The sequence below is a fragment of the Mus musculus genome, chromosome 15 (genome assembly GCF_000001635.26).
Source record: "Mus musculus strain C57BL/6J chromosome 15, GRCm38.p6 C57BL/6J".
In the NCBI taxonomy this organism is placed as follows: Eukaryota; Metazoa; Chordata; class Mammalia; order Rodentia; family Muridae; genus Mus; species Mus musculus.
The window spans coordinates 34629479-34649385 of NC_000081.6; the positions used below are offsets into that span (position 1 = coordinate 34629479).

Genomic DNA, 19907 nt, shown 5'->3' on the forward strand with positions numbered 1-19907 from the left:
CTCCTGCACCAAGTTTTTACATAAAATAAAATATTTATTTAGTAAAGTAATAAAAATAACATGTTACTAAGATGAATTTATTTGTACTGCATTTATATGTAACTCTGAGTGAAATATGATTTGTACTGAGCAATCTGGCCATATCTGAGTAACAGCTGATGACATGACTTCCTGGTAGAGTAGTACATTTTTAAAATGAGCAGAAATACACCAAGTATTCCCATACATCTCTATAAACAGAGACGTACCAAGCTCAACTATTTCTAGTTGTTGTTTTATCAATAGCCATGGCCTAATGAACAACTAGAGCAGGGTTGATTTTACTTCTACTGTAACATGTAATATTCAAGTTCTGAAAGATAATAAAAATCAGTAGTTTTAAAAACCATCCAGACAGCACACCTGCAGGTCTATGTCAGATGTAACCATCCAGGCAGCACACCTGCAGGTCTATGTCAGGTGTAACCATCCAGGCAGCACACCTGCAGGTCTATGTCAGGTGTAACCATCCAGGCAGCACACCTGCAGGTCTATGTCAGATGTAACCATCCAGGCAGCACACCTGCAGGTCTATGTCAGGTGTAACCATCCAGGCAGCACACCTGCAGGTCTATGTCAGGTGTAACCATCCAGGCAGCACACCTGCAGGTCTATGTCAGGTGTAACCATCCAGGCAGCACACCTGCAGGTCTATGTCAGGTGTAACCATCCAGGCAGCACACCTGCAGGTCTATGTCAGGTGTAACCATCCAGGCAGCACACCTGCAGGTCTATGTCAGGTGTAACCATCCAGGCAGCACACCTGCAGGTCTATGACAGGTGTAACCATCCAGGCAGCACACCTGCAGGTCTATGTCAGGTGTAACCATCCAGGCAGCACACCTGCAGGTCTATGTCAGGTGTAACCATCCAGGCAGCACACCTGCAGGTCTATGTCAGGTGTAACCATCCAGGCAGCACACCTGCAGGTCTATGTCAGGTGTAACCATCCAGGCAGCACACCTGCAGGTCTATGTCAGGTGTAACCATCCAGGCAGCACACCTGCAGGTCTATGTCAGGTGTAACCATCCAGGCAGCACACCTGCAGGTCTATGTCAGGTGTAACCATCCAGGCAGCACACCTGCAGGTCTATGTCAGGTGTAACCATCCAAAGACAGCTCTGACTGAAGCTTTCCTTCAGCACATTTACGGTTGCTTGACTTCTCTGCTACCTGACCCTCCAAGACACAGAGAACACTCCTAGATGTTGGTGATTAATTACTAGGTACTTTTCAGGAAAAAAAGAGCATAAGGAAAGCCAGGAGAAAATATATGCTTTCTAGGCACTCAACAGTTGCAGAGAGTTAATAATGCTCACCATTCAGACAGATGATTTTTCCCAAGCAAAACCCAATGAATTGCTCTTGTTGGCAAGTAGGAAAGCTTACAGAGTCGGCCCCCTCTTTCCTCCAAGCTTATCAACCACTGTCAGTGGATGTGGTGCTCAGCTCTTCGGAGGATCATCTTATCTTGGGAGCTGAATATAAAGTTTGTAAAAGGGGCTGAGCTGAGCTGAGCTGTCTTCAGCTCCTCATTTCATTATGCTTAAGGAAAGTCACAGTTAGACAGTGTGAGTCTGGTTCATGAAGCAGAGAAAAGACAATCAGACATAGCCTGAAAGACTTCTCTGTTCTTTGGTTGTTTAAAATGTCACTGAGAGTGAAAACTAGAAGTTCTCTTGGAAGTCTCTGGACTCCAGGGCTGCAGAGGACAGTAGGGCACTGGGCTGAGAGGGTAGACATTGGCTTCTAGCTTGGCTTCTGTCAAGCTGGTGCAGTGCACACAAGCTAAAATCTTACCTTCACTTCTTAGGCTGGTGAGATGAAGCCAGTGACCCCATTCTGTTTACATATGCAACTACCAGTGATTTAACAGCACACAGATGAAGCCATGCCTCGTGTGCTTTTTAAATGTGGCTTCACAAATGTGAGGGAATACCAAGAGGCAGTCTACCTGCTTTCTGTGATAACTGGGGTCTGTGGTGAAGGTGTGACTGAAAGTTCCAGGGGCAGATACACCACCTTCCCTTACTAACAGATGGTTCAGGAGATTCACCAGTAGGAAAAGACACTCATGCTTACTACTTAATAGTAAATAAATGGCCACAGATATGAACAATTCATAACCCAGAGCAGATAAACAGGGAAAAGTCCAACTTTAGCCATCGTAACAGAAAGGCAAGACAGAGCAGGTGCTAAGGGTGAGCTGAGGCAGATGCTGAGGGAAGCAGTGAATTCATTACCCTTCTCCATCACACCTGCTGCCGGGAAGTGACAGAATTTGTAAAGAGAGTGATCTCATACCCATTTGTAACCATCCAACTGTTCAGATTCTTTGACCTGAATCTGGAAATCTGCCTTAAGGTAGTAATTAAAAAATTGAAGAGTCCTAACCTATCATTACAAAATTGTTTTTCCATGGTGGAAAACTAGAACAGTATAAGACTTCAGCAGTAATGGACAGCCAATAAAAATTGTGATGGAAAATTACAATGATAAGAAAAATACTTACATTGTGATATTTTTAAAAAATAAAATTATTATCATATATGATTATTATATAAACTATATAGATATAATGATTATTCTTTTTCATAAAGATTTACTTGTAATATTTTAAAATTATGCATGTGTGTGTGTAGGGATGTGCACATGGGCACAGGTATCCTTGGATCCCTCTGCAGCTGGAGTTACAGGTAACATTTGTGAGTTGCCCAGTGTGAGTGTTGGGAACTGACCTTGGGTCCTCTGCAAGAGCAGTATGGGTTTTAATGGCGCCATATCTTAATCTCAGTGGTGGCTATTCTATGGATTATTCTATTCTACATGGAGTAATTACTCCAAGGAGACAGGCATCACTGCACTTTATAAACGAAGATGCTGAGAGTTGGGGAGGCACAGCTCATCACACAGTGTCACACACAGACTCCAAAGACACACACAGAAGCACAATTTTTAAAAAACTCAAATGAGCACAATTTTTCTATTACTAGGAGGAATATATTTTAGTGTTCTTTTGCACTGCAAAATAATATGCACTGCATATTTTAAATGGTTAAATGTTCTTAACAAAATATGTTAGTGAGCTGACAGATATGTTAACTATTTGACTTGATCATTCTATAAAACATCACACTGTACTTTGTGAAGATATACCATTATTGTTCAGTAATTAAATATGTAATTTAATTTTTAAAAATTAACTTTAAGAGATTAAATATACCAAAACATAAACTTTTTATAGGAGCTATGGTAGAGCAAAAGCCTTGATTAAGGATATTAACCATAAGGAAAAAGGATATAAAATCTTCTAATAATGCAAAATAGGGCATCCAAGGACAGTTTACTGTTTGCTTAACCTTGAAATTCCAATGCTTTTTGGGCAGGCAGACTCAGCAATGATTACAATGTAACATTTATCTGTGAGTCATATGCTTTCTTTTGACCATTGTGAATCACTCAGGTTAGCAATCAGAATGGAGATTTATTCTGCTCAAGGTTGACATGAGCTAACTAAAACACACACACACACACACACACACACACACACACTGAGAGAGAGGGAGGGAGAGAGAGAGAGAGAGAGAGAGATTGATTGATTGATTGATTTAGATTTCTAATAAAAACAGATGCAGGTCAAGCACACTTTTGGTGGTTTTAGCCAAATCTTAGATGCTGAAGAGCCAGTCTCAGAAGTAGGTATGTACACTGGTGTTAGGCTTCCTAATTTATGGAGAAATCAACCCCAAGGTTAGCTTGCATTCTCCTCTTTGCCACACCCACTGCAGTAGTGATTCACGTGACAGGCCCAAAAGCTTGGATGCAGTCCCAAGGCGAAAAGTCCACAGAAACTTAGTCTCCTGGGACTGTGGCATCCCGTATAATGAATGCTCCAAACGTGTCCTTGTGAATGGATCTGTGTGCTTTCTTTCAGTATTGTTTTATTATAGGTATCTCCAAGCAATGACTTGCCAAATACCCAAGCAAAATCGAACTTTGCTTCTTGGCCTTCACCAATGCCCTACGTAGTCCTCGAGCTGACCCTGGGCTTGGAACTCAGTAAGAATGATGCCTATTCAGTGACATTCAGAATTGCCTCTAGTACTGTAAGAGAGATAGTGAAAGAAATCAGGTATTACTATCTACTACATAGATTTAGAAATCTCAGGGCAAGCTTAGCAACGTAAGTTTAGAATTCTTATTATAGTCATGTATGGCAGACTACATTACTTATTAGCAGAAAGTCCCCCCCACACTATCACTTAGAATAAAAGCCAAGTTGCTCCCATATACAGGAATTTACAATGGTTTAGGAAGTAGATCAGGCTGTGGTTTAAGGAGAAACTAGAGTATTGCATTATTCATGAGAAGGTTAGCTAGAATGGAACTCCCTAATTAGAACCATGGCTTGGGCATAAAAGCCCTTACCCCAGGAGTGTAAAGACCTCACACCTGGCTTCTAAGACTATAGCTGACCTTAGATAGAGCAGACTTTGTCTCAGTTGTTTTATTGCCCAGTTCCTGCCAGTCTTTGTGTTTACATTCCTCTGTTTTGTGTAAGAGTCATTAAGCATCCGGTAACCTCATTGTACCTTGCCAACATGTCACTTAACTTCCCTATTTTCTTCTGTATTAAAAGTCTGGTGCTTGATTTGACAAATAACATTCAGATACAGCACATTCCCTTGTGTCCGTGTCTGTTTGTCACCCTTTTTGCTGACTCCTGCCCACCTGTACTGGAACCCTGATTTCTCCCATGGATTGAGGGGGGCTGACTGAGGCCAGTCCACGGCACCTCTTCTATGAAATCACTCAGTATATGAGGCTCAGTGCAAGTCTGGCTATTACTAAGGAAGAGTTATTTAGTGTAACATGGTCAAGAGCTGTGTTTTAAGATTCATAAAAAGTCAGGATGAGAAGGTGAGGGTGAGAAAGAGAGGGGAGACAGAAGGGGGAGGGAAGTAAGGAGGGAGGGGGAGGGAGAGAAACAGAGAGTAAAAGGTTGTATGAAGTTTGATTTGGGTTTATTTCTGTAATCAAGTACAAACCTTCATTAACAGTTATCTTCAAAGGCAGATATTAACACATGGGACTCTGACCTCTCTGGACTCTAAGTTCCTTTGTGATATACAGACATATATAAAGGCAAACACTCATATACATAAAATAAAAATCAAGAAATCTAAAAAATAAAAAGGAGTAGATAAATGATTGTTCCATTTAAAATGTATAACTCTAAAATATTTGTGTTCTTGCAGTTTTAACTATTTCTGCCCCAAATAATGTTATTGAATTAAAGGGTTAAAATAAGAAATGTCAAAACTATTCAGATATGCATGACAGGGCTAATTTTTAGTGATTTTGGTCACTTTTACTTATTTTTATCCATTTTAACCCTTTATTTTCACTTTTACTTTGGTGGTGCTAGGAAAACAAGGGCCTCATGTGTGGTAGGCTGTTAGTCCCTATGCCCCAATCTATATCCACTATTTTTCAAGATAAACATAACCTAAAAGTTAGCACCCACCCACAGACACACACAGACACACACGCACACAGGCACACATGCACATTCTTATATAATTTGTTGAAAGTTATGAATCCTAGTACCTATAGGGACAAGTTAGGTAATAGCTAAAAGACAAGAAGTATTGTTGGGCTGTGGTGATGGAGGGGCGAGGGAGCTTGGGTGGCTGTGGCGAGGGACTAGGCATGTAGGCTGTGGTGATGGTGGTAGCTAGTCTGTGATAATGAATCACAGTAGTGGCCACGAGAAACTCTACAAGATCCATGAATGATGCAGGTTAGGTTGAATGATGAATTATTCAACCTAACTGCAAGTCCAGCGCTTCTAAATTGGGATTTTTAAAGAATAGTTTGTGTGATGTGGTCTAACTCACTTTTAAACAGAGGGACACCAATTCATGTCCCTCAAAAACACTGTTTGAGTCAAACAATACAAAGCATTGGCCAGTTCTAGTAATAGGCACCAGTGTAGAAAATATTGATATATAAACTCTGACCTAATCTACAAGTGAGAATTTCATCAATTTCATCTCTAAGACAACTTTTGGTTTTAACCTCTATAATAGTAGGAAAGACAGTATGTTGATACTATGAGAAACCAGAAGGCAAAAACAATAATAAAAATTCCTTTGTCAAAAATATCTCAAACTCTACGCATGAAAAGAACATATTTACATAGTAATTCTACAAACAGACCTTAACAAGTAAATGTCTGGCTTCTGGTTTCTGGTCACTATATGGTAGCTTTTTTGCACTGCTAGAAACAAACCACCAAAACACATCCCTGTCAGCCACAATCAGACCTCACTCTTATGGACAGAGTGAACATACTCAAGGGCTCAGTCAGCTCAAACCATGCTGAGGTACGGCTCTACAACTATCTTTCCCGTTAGTTGTAGAATTTTTAGAAAAAAAAAAAAAAGTATGTCAACTACAATGTATTCCAGCGAGTTAGGATCTAAAGCTTTGAGTATGTGACAGCTTGAAAGATGCTTTCTTATGCTGAAAAAGTTGCCCCACCATCTATCTATGCTGTCAGGGACGAAAGTGTCAAGAAACTCATTTTGATGAAAAAAGTCCCACTTTATTTATTGAGGATAACAAAGACATAACAACTGACCAATGGTGATTTGTATTTTTCTAGACAAGACATTTACCTGGATTAAGGACAGTACTCTTTTCCTTTCTACATTTTCCTTGACATGCATTAATGACCTGAAAAGTCTCCCATCCCCCCAAAAGGTAAAAATACCACCACTGACAACATTAATTCTGTATTATAAATTTAATAGCCCATTACTTCACTGTCAGCAATTTGTCTAGAAATAGTTTGTGGTATTCTCAAAAAAACAAAGATGGATGGAAAACATGTTTCAAATAAAGCTTTAGAATTCAGCAAGTTTTCTGCTTGAGAATGTATGAGCAGACAGAAAATTAAAACGTCAGAGCTTTAGTCCACACGGTTTATATAAGCTGGGTTTTGGACAAATGTGCTGAAGAAAAAAATGCAAGCCATGTGGAAAAGAGGTATTTTCTGCATATTTTCAGCACTAAAACCAATATGCATGTGAAATGCTGTCACAGACATCCATCACAGACATTTCTGGACTGCAGTGAGTTGAGCACATTAGCACTAAGCTTGTTGCTCCCAGAGACAGAGACTCTGTGGCATCAAGGTTTGAGTAAGACTACACATCGCTTGCTCATTGGTCTGCTTGTGTTTCCTCTCATTTGTTTCTAATAAAAGTCTTGGAGACCAACGTTTCTGCTTGACATGACTTCTCTGGAATTTCAAAAGACCCCAGTAAGGCTGCAGGCTGCACTCTGACCATTCTCTAATGGACTGCAGACACAGTTCAGTTAGGGCTTTTTAACAGCACCAGAGAGACACATGAACAATAGAGATCCCACAGGGAGGTTTACAGTGAGGGTTACAAAAGCTAGCTTATTAGATATTCAGACAGAAGGGACCAGGCACAGCTCTGACTCTCATCATCCTCTCAGTCTATTAGTTCCTGCCTTAATCCAAATCAGTTGGGCAACAGGATACTTGGTTTTAATTTCTGAGGAAACTATCCTGGGCCAATGAGAGCTTGCAGCTATTACCTGCCTTTGTGCAATATGATATTCCAAGTATTTGATTCCATCTAATCACCTCCAAATTGACTCTATCTCCTACTCCTATTCACCTTAGCCACAATTAAGAATGGTGTTGTTTATACATCTCATGCAGCACCTGACATGGGGGATACTTACTCAGTGTTCATTTCTTACCTTTAACTGCGCACCATCCAAAGCACTGTGAATGTTTGTGAAATAATCTCTCTCTTAGGCTTGAAATCAGTGTGCTTGTAAGGGTGGAACTGAAAAGTATCACTGGTGCGTCCTACCAATGCCTCTCTGCAGCCTGGAGCCAGTCTCCTCCTGCACAGTCCTGCTTGCTGCCCTTGGATTAATTGACTTTATACTGAGTGAGGTTCCCCACGAATCTCCTTAATTCCACATAGCCTTAATTTCTGGACTGCAAATAACTTCTTATTTTTAACCATCCTTATATCTATTTATAATATAGAACTTAGTTATAAAGGTATAAAATAGACAACAGTTAAGTGTAAGGCCATATTTTGTAGATGCAGGAATGGTCTCATTTCATTCTCTTTGGAATAGGCTTAGAAACGTCGAAGCATTCACAGGAGTGAATATTCTTGAGTATCTTCCTGTGAACTGATTAACTATTGTGAAACAACATAAACTGAAATCTTAGGTTGGAGAAACAGCAGCTAAGAGAATATACTATTTTTGCAGAGGACCTGAGTTTTGTTACCAGCACCCATGTGGGTATATTCATGAGTGTGTACAGTGTGTGTGTGTGTGTGTGTGTGTGTGTGTTTACAACCATCTGGAACTCCAGCTTCCGGACATCTGATGACTCTAGCCTCTGTAGGCACCTGCACTCACATGAACATAGCCATATCTTCCCTTTATAAATAAAAATAAATCTTAAAATTAAAAATAAAGGAATCTTTTTTTTAAAAAAAGAACTGCTGTCCATTTCATCAGTTTATGATTACACCCCCCCCCCCCCCCCCGACCAATTCTACAGGCCGTGTTGTATGAGGTTCCTGGGTCTTAGCTGACTGGAGAAACAGACACACAGGTGTGAGTCAGGCCATTGTTCACTGCCCCCTCCCTGCCACACTATAGTGATGACTGGCTTCATCTATGCAGGTGTTGCATAGGCAGCCACAGGAGCTGAGTTCATGACTGGAACTGTACTATCATGTCTGGAAGACACCATTTTACACTGATTATTTCTGGTTCTCTTTAACCTTTGGCTTTTTTTTTTGAGGGGGGGGGGTTCGAGACAGGGTTTCTCTGTGTAGCCCTGGCTGTCCTGGAACTCACTTTGTAGACCAGGCTGGCCTCGAACTCAGAAATCCGCCTGCCTCTGCCTTCCCAGTGCTGGGATTAAAGGCATGTGCCACCACGCCCGGCTAACCTTTGGCTCTTAAAATCTTTCTGCTCCCTCTTCCAAGATGGTCCCTGAGCCTTGGGGGAGCACCTTTGATTTATTCAGAAAGGGTCTTGGTATGTAGCAATGGCTGGTCTGGTACTTACCACATAGTCCAGGCTGGCTTTGAGTTAGTGGCAGACCTTCTGCCTCAGCCTCCTGGTTGCTGTATTACATACAGGTGTGCACCATGCAGGCTCTGTATCTGTTTTATAAGGCATGCTTTATCTTGGTTTGTTATTTAGAAATTCTGGAATTTTACAACATGCTCAAAGGGAGAATGTGGAGGAGTTGAAGGGTAATTGCTGCTTCATGGGTGAACAAATGAACTGAGAGGATTCTGCTTTCTGCTCCCTGCAAATTAACTACTGTACTGATAAGAACAATGCAAAGTATTCTTGAAATTGGCTCATCCATTTTTGAGCAAGGAGAAAGCTCCACTATAGAGAACAATGTATTTTGTTCCTATGCAGGGAGGATGCTCATCATAAGCACAGTGACAGCAGGGGGTACCACAGGTCACCTGGCACTGTAGGTCAGCTGATGCTTAAGGTATTTGCAGTCACTCAGGCTTCCATGAGCCCCTCTGAAACAGCAACTACTTTTCTTGCCATTTCATAGGTTACTGATCTGAGGCTTAAACATGGTTTAAACTACATGCATGAGGATGCAGAGCTGGCCAGGTACAGGAGTGCGGTCCAAGCTGGCACTGTGCCCCCAGAGCTGTGCACATGACCCTCCTACTAGCTGCCTTACAGGAGGACTAGCCATTCTAGGGTCTGATGAAATTAGAGGCCCATGAGCTTCCTAAGAGAAGCACAAAAACAAATAGACATCTAGAATTAATTACACTATAGCTATAGTCAGAACAAGCATTAAGACCTGAATTGTCTATGGAGAATGAAAGTGATACAGAGCCCTGAACACACAGCCCCAAGAACATGAAGGCTGTTCCCCACTGCTGCATTTCTACAGCTTAGCAATGGTGGGGGTGGTGGAGATGGTGGGAGTGATGGGAGTAGTGGGGTAGCAGGATTTAGGTTGAATCTGTAGAAGGCCTGGGGTACTTGTGGGCATCACCTAAAGGGGGTTTCTGCATAAACTATTGTTTTTAAAGATGTTCCACAAAAGCAGTGGCTTGTGGGTTCTGGAGACTTGTTTGCTGATCTACCTCTGAAGACGCACAATGGCTTAAATCCCATGAAACTTTCTATCTCCCAAACTTTAGATATCTGTGTGATTATGAAATTATCTCTAAAACTCTCTATTACATTTATTTGTTTGTGTATGAATGGCAGTCAGAGGACAGACTGCAGGGGTGAGTTCTCTCCTTCCAGGGATAGGTCTATAAATGCACCACAGTGTGTATATATATATATATATATATATACATATATACATACACACAAACACACAAATTTAAAGGAAAAAGCCAGAAGAAAAATAATAAAGTATAATTATAAATATAAAGTATATACTATAGTATATAATATAAGGTAAAATGATAGCATATGCTATCTTTATTTTTTTTTTCAAATTCAAAGGGAAGTTTCATTTCTTTCCTAAAGTTCCCAAGAAGAAAAGGTGAGTAAACTTCAGCAGAGGAAAGTCTGGATGTGCCTCCCTGATTATCTGCTAACACAGTTACTGGTTTTGAGAACTGTTTCTCTTCCACACCTGAAGTCTCTAGCATTGTGTTGTTCAGTATAAATCTTGCTTCAAATCCAGCCCCCACCAGTTACTTCTGCTCAGAGGGACTTGCCCAGAACTCTCAGGACACAAGAAACAAGGAGCAGCCTGGGACAGGATCCTGCTTGTTTGCATTTTTGGCCAGAGCAAATCCTGTGCCACAGCACTCCATAGCCAAATACCCCTGGAGAGAACTGGTATCCCAGGAGTGTGGACACTTCTATAAGTGCAGGTAAGACCACCTCTTTCGCTCAGGGAGACCCTCTCAGAACTCTCAGGACACAGGAATGGAGGAACAGCCTGGGACAGGACCCTAACTGTTTCCATCTATGCCCAGAGCAGGTCCTGTGCCACAGCATGTCATACCCAAATACCAATGGGAGAGAGGTGGTCTCCCAGGAGTGGCAACTCGCCTGTGAGCATAGGTAAGACCACCACTTCTGTTCAAATTCCTGGCCCAAGAGGGACCTGCCCAGAGCCATCAGGACACAGGAACCAAGGAACACACAGGGACAGGATTCTTCCGGTTTCATTCTGCACCCTGGAGCTGACACTATGCCAAAGCTCTCCATACCCAAATGTCTCCCAGAGAGAACTGGTCTCCCAGGAATACTGACACACAGGCTTACAGGAGGGACAAACCACAATCAGAGACAGCAAGACCAGCTAACACAAGAGACAACCAGATGGCAAGAGGCAAGGGTAAGAACATGAGCAACAGAAACCAAGGCTACTTGGCATCATCAGAACCCAGTTCTCCCACCACAGTGAACTCCGATACACAACACACCAGAAAAGCAAGACTAATTTAAAATCATATCTCATGATGATGATAGAGGACTTTAAGAAGGGCATAAATAACTTTCTTAAATAAATACAGGAGAACACAAGTAAACAGGCAGAAGCCCTTAAAGAGGAAACACAAAAACCCCTTTAAAAAAATTACAGAAAAACACAACCAAACAGGTGAAGGAATTGAACAAAACCATGCTGATCTAAAAATGGAACTAGAAACAATAAAGAAATAACAAGGGAGACAAACCAAGAGATAGAAAACCTAGGAAGAGATCAGGACTCATAGATGCAAGCATCACCAACAGAATACAAGAGATAGACTAGAGAATCTCAGGTGCAGAAGATACCATGGAAAACATTGACACAACAGTCAAAGAAAATGAAAAATGCAAGAAGCTCCTAACACAAAACATCCAGGAAACCCAGGACACAATGAGAAGACTAAACCTAAGGATAATGGGTATAGAAGACAGTGAAGATTCCCAACTTAAAGGTCCAGTAAATATCTTAAATAAAATTATAGAAGAAAACTTCCCTAACCTAAAAAGAAGAGATGCCCATAAACATACAAGAAGCCTACAGAACTCCAAATAGATTGGACCAGAAAAGAAATTCCTCCCTTCACATAATAGTCGAAACACAAAACGCATAAAAGAAAGAGAGAATATTAAAAGCAGTAAGGGAAAAAGGTCAAGTAACATATAAAGGCAAGCCTATCAGAACTACACCAGACTTCTCACCAGAGTCTATAAAAGCTGGAAGCTTCAGGACAGATGTTATACAGACCCTAAGAGAACACAAATGCCAGCTCAGACTACTATACCCAGCAAAACTCTCAATTACCATAGATGGAGAAACCAAGATATCCCATGACAAAACCAAATTTCACATTATCTTTCCACACATCCTGTCCTACAAAGGATAATAGATGGAAAACTCTGATAAAAAGAGGGAAGTTACACCCTAGAAAAAAAGAAGAAAGTAATCTTCTTTTAACAAACCCAAAAGAAGATAGCCAAATAAACAGAAAAATAACATCAAAAAATAACAGGAAGCAACAATCACTATTCCTTAATATCTCTTAACATCAGTGGACTCAATTCCCCAATAAAAAAACAGAGACTAGCAGACTGGATATGTAAACAGGACCCAGCATTTTTCTGAATACAGGAAGCACACCTCAGTGTCAAAGACAGACACTACCTCAGAGTAAAAGGATGGAAAACAATTTTTCAAGCAAATGGTCCCAAGAAACAAGCTGGAACAGCCATTCTAATATCAGATAAAATTGACTTTCAACCAAAAGTTACCAGAAAGTATAAGGAAGGACACTTCATGTTCATCAAAGGAAAAGTGACAAAGAAGAACTCTCAAGTCTGAACATCTATGCTCCAAATGCAAGGGCACCCACAATCATAAAAGAAACTCTGTTGAAGCTCAAAGCACACATTGCACCTCACACAATAATAGTGGGAGACTTCAACATCCCACTCTCATCAGTGGACAGAGCACAGTAACAAACTAAACAGAGACCCAATGAAACTAACAGAAGTTATGGACCAAATGGATTTAACAGATATCTATAAAACATTTCATCCTAAAACAAAAGAATATGCCTTCTTATCAGCACCTCATGGTACCTTCTCCAAAACTGACCATATAATTGTTCACAAAAGAGGCCTCAACAGACATAACATGATTGAAATAATCACATACATCCTATCAGATCACCATGGACTAAGGCTGGCCTTCAATAGCAACAAAACAACAGAAAGCCCACATACACATGGAAGCTGAACAAAACTCTACTCTATGATAACTTGGTCCAGGAAGAAATAAAGAAAGAAATTAAAGACTTTTTGGAATTTAATGAAAATGAAGGTACAACATACCCAAGTATGGAACACAATGAAAGCAGTGCTAAGAGAAAAACTCATCAGTCTGAGTGCCCCCAAAAAGAAACTTGAGAGAGCATCCACTAGCAGCTTAACAGCACACCTGAAAGCTCTAGAACAGAAAGAAGCAAATTCACCCAAGAGGAGTAGATGATAGGAAATAATCAAACTCAGGGCTGAAATCCATCAAGTAGAAACAAAAAGAACTATACAAAGAATCAACAAAAGCAGGAATTGTTCTTTTGTTTTGTTTTGTTTTGTTTTGTTTTGTTTTGTTGAGAAAACCAAAAAGAGAGATAACCCATTAGCCAGACTAAACAGAGGTCACAGAGAGAGTATCCAAATGACAAAATAACAACAGAAACTGAGGAAATTAAAAAAATCATCAGATCCTACTACAAAACCCTATACTCAACAAAACTTCAAAAATTTGGATGAAATGGACAATTTTCTAGACAGATAGCAAATTACCAAAGTTAAATCAGGATCAGATAAACCATCTAAACAGTCCCATAATGCCTAAAGAAATAGAAGTATCCATTAAAATTTTCCCAACCAGGATCTTTACCAAACCTAAATCAGATAGGGGACTAATATCCAATATATATAAAGAACTCAAGAAGATGGACTCCAGAAAACCAAATAACCCCATTAAAAAATGGGGCACAGAGCTAAATAAAGAATTCTCAGCTGAGGAACACCGAAGGGCCGAGAAGCAACTGAAAAACTGTTCAACATCCTTAATCATCAGGGAAATGCAAATCAAAACAACCCTGAGATTCCACCTCACACCAGTCAGAATGGCTAAGATCAATAATTCATGTGACAGCAGATGTTGGCGAGGATGTGGAGAAAGAGGACCACTCCTCCATTGTTGGTGGAATTGCAAGCTGGTACAACCAATCTGGAAATCAGTCTGGTGGTTCCTCAGAAAGTTGGACATAGTACTACCAGAGGATCCAGCAATATCTCTCCTGGGTATTATCCAGAAGAAGTTCCAACTGGTAATAAGGACACATGCTCTGCTATGTTCATAGCAGCCTTATTTATAATAGCCAGAAGCTGGAAAGAACCCAGATGTCCCTCAACAGAAGAATGGATACAGAAAATGTGGTAATTTACACAATGGAGTACTACTCAGCTATTAAAAACAATGAATTCATAAAAATTTTTAGGCAACTGGATGCATCTGGAGGGTATCATCCTGAGTGAGGGTATCAACCCAATCACAAAAGAACTCACATGATATGCACTCACTGATAAGTGGATATTAGCCCAGAAAATTAGAATACCCAAGACACAATTTGCAAAACACATGAAACTCAAGAAAAGGAAGACCAAAGGGTGGACACTTTGCCCCTTCTTAGAATTCAGAACAAAACACCCATGGAAGGAGTTACAGAGACAAGGTTTGGAGCAGAGACGAAAGAATGGACCATCCAGAGACTGCCCCACCCGGGGATTCATCCCACAATCAGGTACCAAACGCAGGCACTATTGTATACACCAGCAAGATTTTGCTGAAAGGACCCTGATATAGCTGTCTCTTGTGAGGCTATGCCAGTGCCTGGCAGAAATGGATTTTCACAGTCAGCTATTGGATGGAACACAGGACCCCCAATGGAGGAGTTAGAGAAAGTCCCCAAGGAGCTGAAGGGGTCTGCAACCCTATAGGTGGAATAACAATATGAACTAACCAGTATCTCCAGAGCTCGTGTCTATACCTGCATATGTAGCAGAAGATGCCTAGTCGGCCATCATCGGGAAGAGAGCCCCTTGGTCTTTCAAACTTTATATGTCCCAATATAGGGGAAACACCAGGGCCAAGAAGTGGGAGTGGGTGGGTAGGGGAGCAGGGAGGGGGAGAGTGTAGGGTATTTTCAGGATAGCATTTGAAATGTAAATGAATTAAATACCTAGTAAAAAATTGGGAAAAAAAGTTTACCAACCAAAAAAAGCCCAGGACCAGATGGTTTTAGTATAGAATTCTATCAGACCATCATAGAAGACCTAATACCAATACTCTTCAAACTATTCCACAAAATAGAAACAGAAGGAACACTACCCAATTCATTCTATGAAGACACAGTTACACTAATACCAAAACCACACAAAACCCAACAAAGAAAGTTAACTTCAGGCCAATTTCCCTTATGAATTATTGATGCAAAAATACTCAATAAAATTCTTGCGAACTGAATCCAAGAACACATTAAAACAATCGTTCACCATGATCAAGTAGGCTTCATCCCAGGGATGCAGGATGGTTCAATATACAGAAATCCATCAATGTAATCCACTACATAAACAAACTCAAAGAAGAAAAACACACGATCATTTCATCAGATGCTGAAAAAGCATTTGACAAAATTCAAACATCCCTTCATGTTAAACGTTTTTGGAAGATCAGGAATTCAAGGCCTATACCTAAACATAGTAAAAGCAATATACGACAAACAAGTAGCCAGCATCAAACTAAATGGAGAGAAATTTGAAGCAATCCCACTAAAATCAGGGACTAGACAAGGCTGCCCTCTCTCTCCCTATATATTCAATATAGTATTTGAAGTTCTAGCTAGAGCAATTAGACAACAAAAGGATGTCAAAAGAATACAAATTGGAAAGGAAGAAGTCAAAATATCACTATTTGCAGATGATATGATAGTATATATAAGTGACCCTAAAAATTCCACCAGAGAACTCCTAAACCTGATAAACAGCTTTAGTGCAGTAGCTGGATATAAAATTAACTCAAACAAATCATGCCTTTCTCTACACAAAGGATAAACAGGCTGAGAAAAGAAGTTAGGGAAATGACACCCTTCGTAATAGTCACAAACGATATAAAATATCTACATGTGACTCTAACCAAAGAAGTGAAAGATCTGTATGACAAGGACTCCAAGTCTCTGAGGAAAGAAGTCAAAGAAGACCTCAGAAGATGAAAGATTTCCCATGCTCATGGATTGGCAGGATTAATATAGTAGAAATATTCATCTTGCTGAAAACAATCCACAGATTCAATGCAATCCCCATCAAAATTCCAGCTTAATTCTTCACAGAGTTAGAAAGAAGCAATTCTCAAATTCATTTGGAATAATAAAAAACCCAGGATAGCAAAAACTATTCTCAACCATAGAACTTCTGGGGGAATCATCATTCCTGACCTCATGTTGTACTAGAAAGCAATAGTGATAAAAACTGCATGGTATTGGTACAGGGACAGGCAGGTAGATTAATGGAATAGGATTGGAGAGCCAGAAATGAACCCACACACATATGGATCTAAAATGATCCAGTGGATGAAAGACAGTATTTTCAATAAATGGTGCTGGTTTAACTGGCAGTCAACCTCTAGAAAAATGCAAATTGATCCATTCTTATCTCCCTGTACAAAGCTCAAGTCCTATTTATTAATGAGAGCTTTGAGCAAGCGCAGCGACATAATCGGATTCACAGCTTCCTTAATGTCTTTACGAGTATCCCTGCCCATAGCTGGCAACTTGGGGATCCTCATCTTAGGTCACTCTGTACTACAATTTTCCAAGAGCTTGGAGAACATAATGTAAACAGAGTCAATACAACGTGGTGAACGCAGCTCTCCTGAGTATCTACAGGTGCTGCCTATACACTTTTTCCTCATATATCTCATGGAAAGAGTGCATGAAACAGAAAGGAACAAAAGGACAGACAGCAAGATCCACAACCTGAAGAGAAGCACTTCAGATAACCACAAGGAACCACACCCCTTGTTAACAATCCAATGAGAAGTCTTACTGTTATTCTCAGATACTGAGAAAAAACGTGTAAGCCATCTATGGATGGAGCTTATTTTATTAGGATGGTAAAAATGGTAAATTGTATAAATCATGCCTTTTCAGTATAGTATCAGTGTGATGGTTTGTATATTCTTGGACCAGGGAGTGGCACCATCTGGAGGTGTGGCCTTGATGTGACCTGGTTGGAGTAGTTGTGTCACTGTGGGTGTGGGCTTAAGACTCTCACCCCAGTTGCCTGGAAGTCAGTCTTCACTAGCAGCCTTTGGATAACGATGTAGAACTCTCAGCTCTGCCTGCGCCATGCCTGCCTGGATACTGCTATGCTTGTCACCTTGATGATAATGGACTGAACCTCTGGACTTGTAAACCCGCCCCAAATAAATGTTGTTTTTTATAAGACTTGCCTTGGTCATGGTGTCTGTTCACAGCAGTAAAACCCTAACTAAGACAATCAGTATGTGGAATTTTTTTTATATGTGCATGTATATATGGTGTATACATGTTTGAAATGTGTGTGGTGTTACATGTGTGGAGGCCTGAAGACAATGCAGTGTCTGTCTCTACCATGGTCCACCTTAGTTTCTTACGACAAAGCCTCTCACTAGACCTGGAATTCATGTTTCAGCTAGACTGGCTGCCCAGTGGTCCTTGGGATCTACTTGTCTCTGTCCAACTGTGTCGAGCTTACAGGCAGTGCTATTCTACCTTGCTTCTTCAAGGGTGCTGGGGATCCAAACTCAGCTTCTCATGCCTGTGAATTAGATGTGCACTTTTGCCCACAGAACTATCTCCTCAGGCCTCAAAATGGAGGTTCAACAACTTCTAAAAAGTAAAATAAGTATTCCTTATTTCTATATATTTACTATAATATAACCTTACTATACTATAGTTTTATTTACTATATACTTACTATATTATGATTTACTACAGTATAATCTTAAATATTTTAAAAGTTCTAAGGAAAGGAGAGGCTTCCAAAATAAAATAAAATTCTGTCTGCATATATGTTGTTTCAGTTTAAGCTACACTTTCTTGTGAGTGCCAGATCATGCTTTGAAGAAATACGAAACTTGGGCTTGATCTAGTCATTCATGACTACCAAGCTGCTTCTATTTCAGTGAAGATTCTAAATTCACAGAAATTTAGAAATATGCAGTTTCCATAGCAGCAGATAAAGAATAAAACTCAAAAGATGTTTTATGAATTTTTAACAAGGCTTACAGAATTTTTCCTTCTTGTTAGCAGTAATTTTTGTTCTTTAAAACAAACCCTCATTTTATTCATCTTTAAATGCACTTAGTTATATGAATTTTGAAAGGGGATAGCTGTGAAATTACTATAAAACTTACATTCTCATGGTAGTTCAGAGTAATTCACATTTAATTTTTAATGTCAAAGATGGGCTAAATTATGGCTTAGTGATCAGACAGCAGTGATCAAACTACATGTATTGTCAGCTTAACATAAAAACAAAATATAAAAGCACTATAAATGTTTTAGATAATCCATAAGTGATCAAGAAAATAGTATAATGCCAGGCAGTGGTGGTGCATGCCTTTAATCTCAGCACTCGGGAGGCAGAAGTAGGTGGATCTCTTTGAGTTCAAGACCAGCCTGGTCTGAAGAACAAGTTCCAGGACACAGGCTACACTGAGAAACCCTGTCTTGAAGCGAAACAAAACAAACAAAACAAATCCAGTGTAACATTTTAAGTGACAAAAATTTAACCTATTAAGATATGTTGAGAATGTTGCCTTTAAGTGTAAATGGAAAAGCTATAGAACACATGTTTCTATGTGGTTAGTATGGTACTGTGGTGGGAAGTACCAGAGATTAGAACTGGAATCCTATGTTAATATGCTCAGGAATAAGAAATATCTTCTATTACATTTTTAATCAATTATTCTAATTTGTGAATATTTAATTTGCCAACATAAGGATAAATGACCCACCTGTAACTGACATGCACCCCAGTGGTGCGATCAGAGTGATGGGGGCAACCCCATAGGCTGCGAAATTGCCTGTCTCTCCTAGGGCTGTCAGCAGGACTCCACTCAGCCAAAGCACACTCTTAAAGTATGGCTTTGGGTGCTCTTTCTGGGCCAAATGAAGATGAGAATATTTCTAGAAGCAAATCAGAACATAAATAGAAAACATATCCATCAAATTAAAACTTGCTGTCAAATCTTATTTATGTTTGAGACAGATTCTTACCACGTAGCCCTGTTGGCCTGGCACTCATTAAGTAGACCAAGCTGGCCTCAAAATCAGAGATTCCTCTGCCTCTGCCTCCTAAGTGTTAGGATTAAAGGCGTGCGCAACCAAGCCCCACATGCTTTGAAAATTTAGATCTCACAAATTTACATCAGAGCTTCCTAATTTATTTGCAGACTATTATGGCTTTTTTTTTTGTCCCAAGAATATTATTAGCAGAAACAATTCTTAATCCTATAGCATTCAATAGTCTGGAGCGTCTTTTATATAAGAACACTTTTTTTTTTTTTTGCCTTACACGACCTCTAAAATATATATTATCATTACTATCTAAAAGTAAGTATCTTATGTGAAGGTAAGAGGTATTTTAGAGCACTCTGCCAAAACAGCTCTTTTACAATTTAAAATAGTTCCAGATTCCAAAAGGACATTAACAAAATAAAGGCACTGAAGTATTA

General features: G+C 39.9%; 1 protein-coding gene across 2 annotated transcripts in view; it reads right to left on the minus strand.

Annotated features, from left to right (window-relative positions):
* The window catches only part of Nipal2 (NIPA-like domain containing 2), a 106412-nt gene that overhangs the window by 56683 nt on the left and 29822 nt on the right, over positions 1 to 19907 (minus strand). For both annotated transcript variants that reach the window (XM_006520055.4, NM_145469.5), the window contains exon 3: positions 19188 to 19359. In XM_006520055.4, the coding sequence (XP_006520118.1) occupies positions 19188 to 19359 (172 nt within the window). The remainder of the gene's footprint in view (positions 1 to 19187; positions 19360 to 19907) is intronic.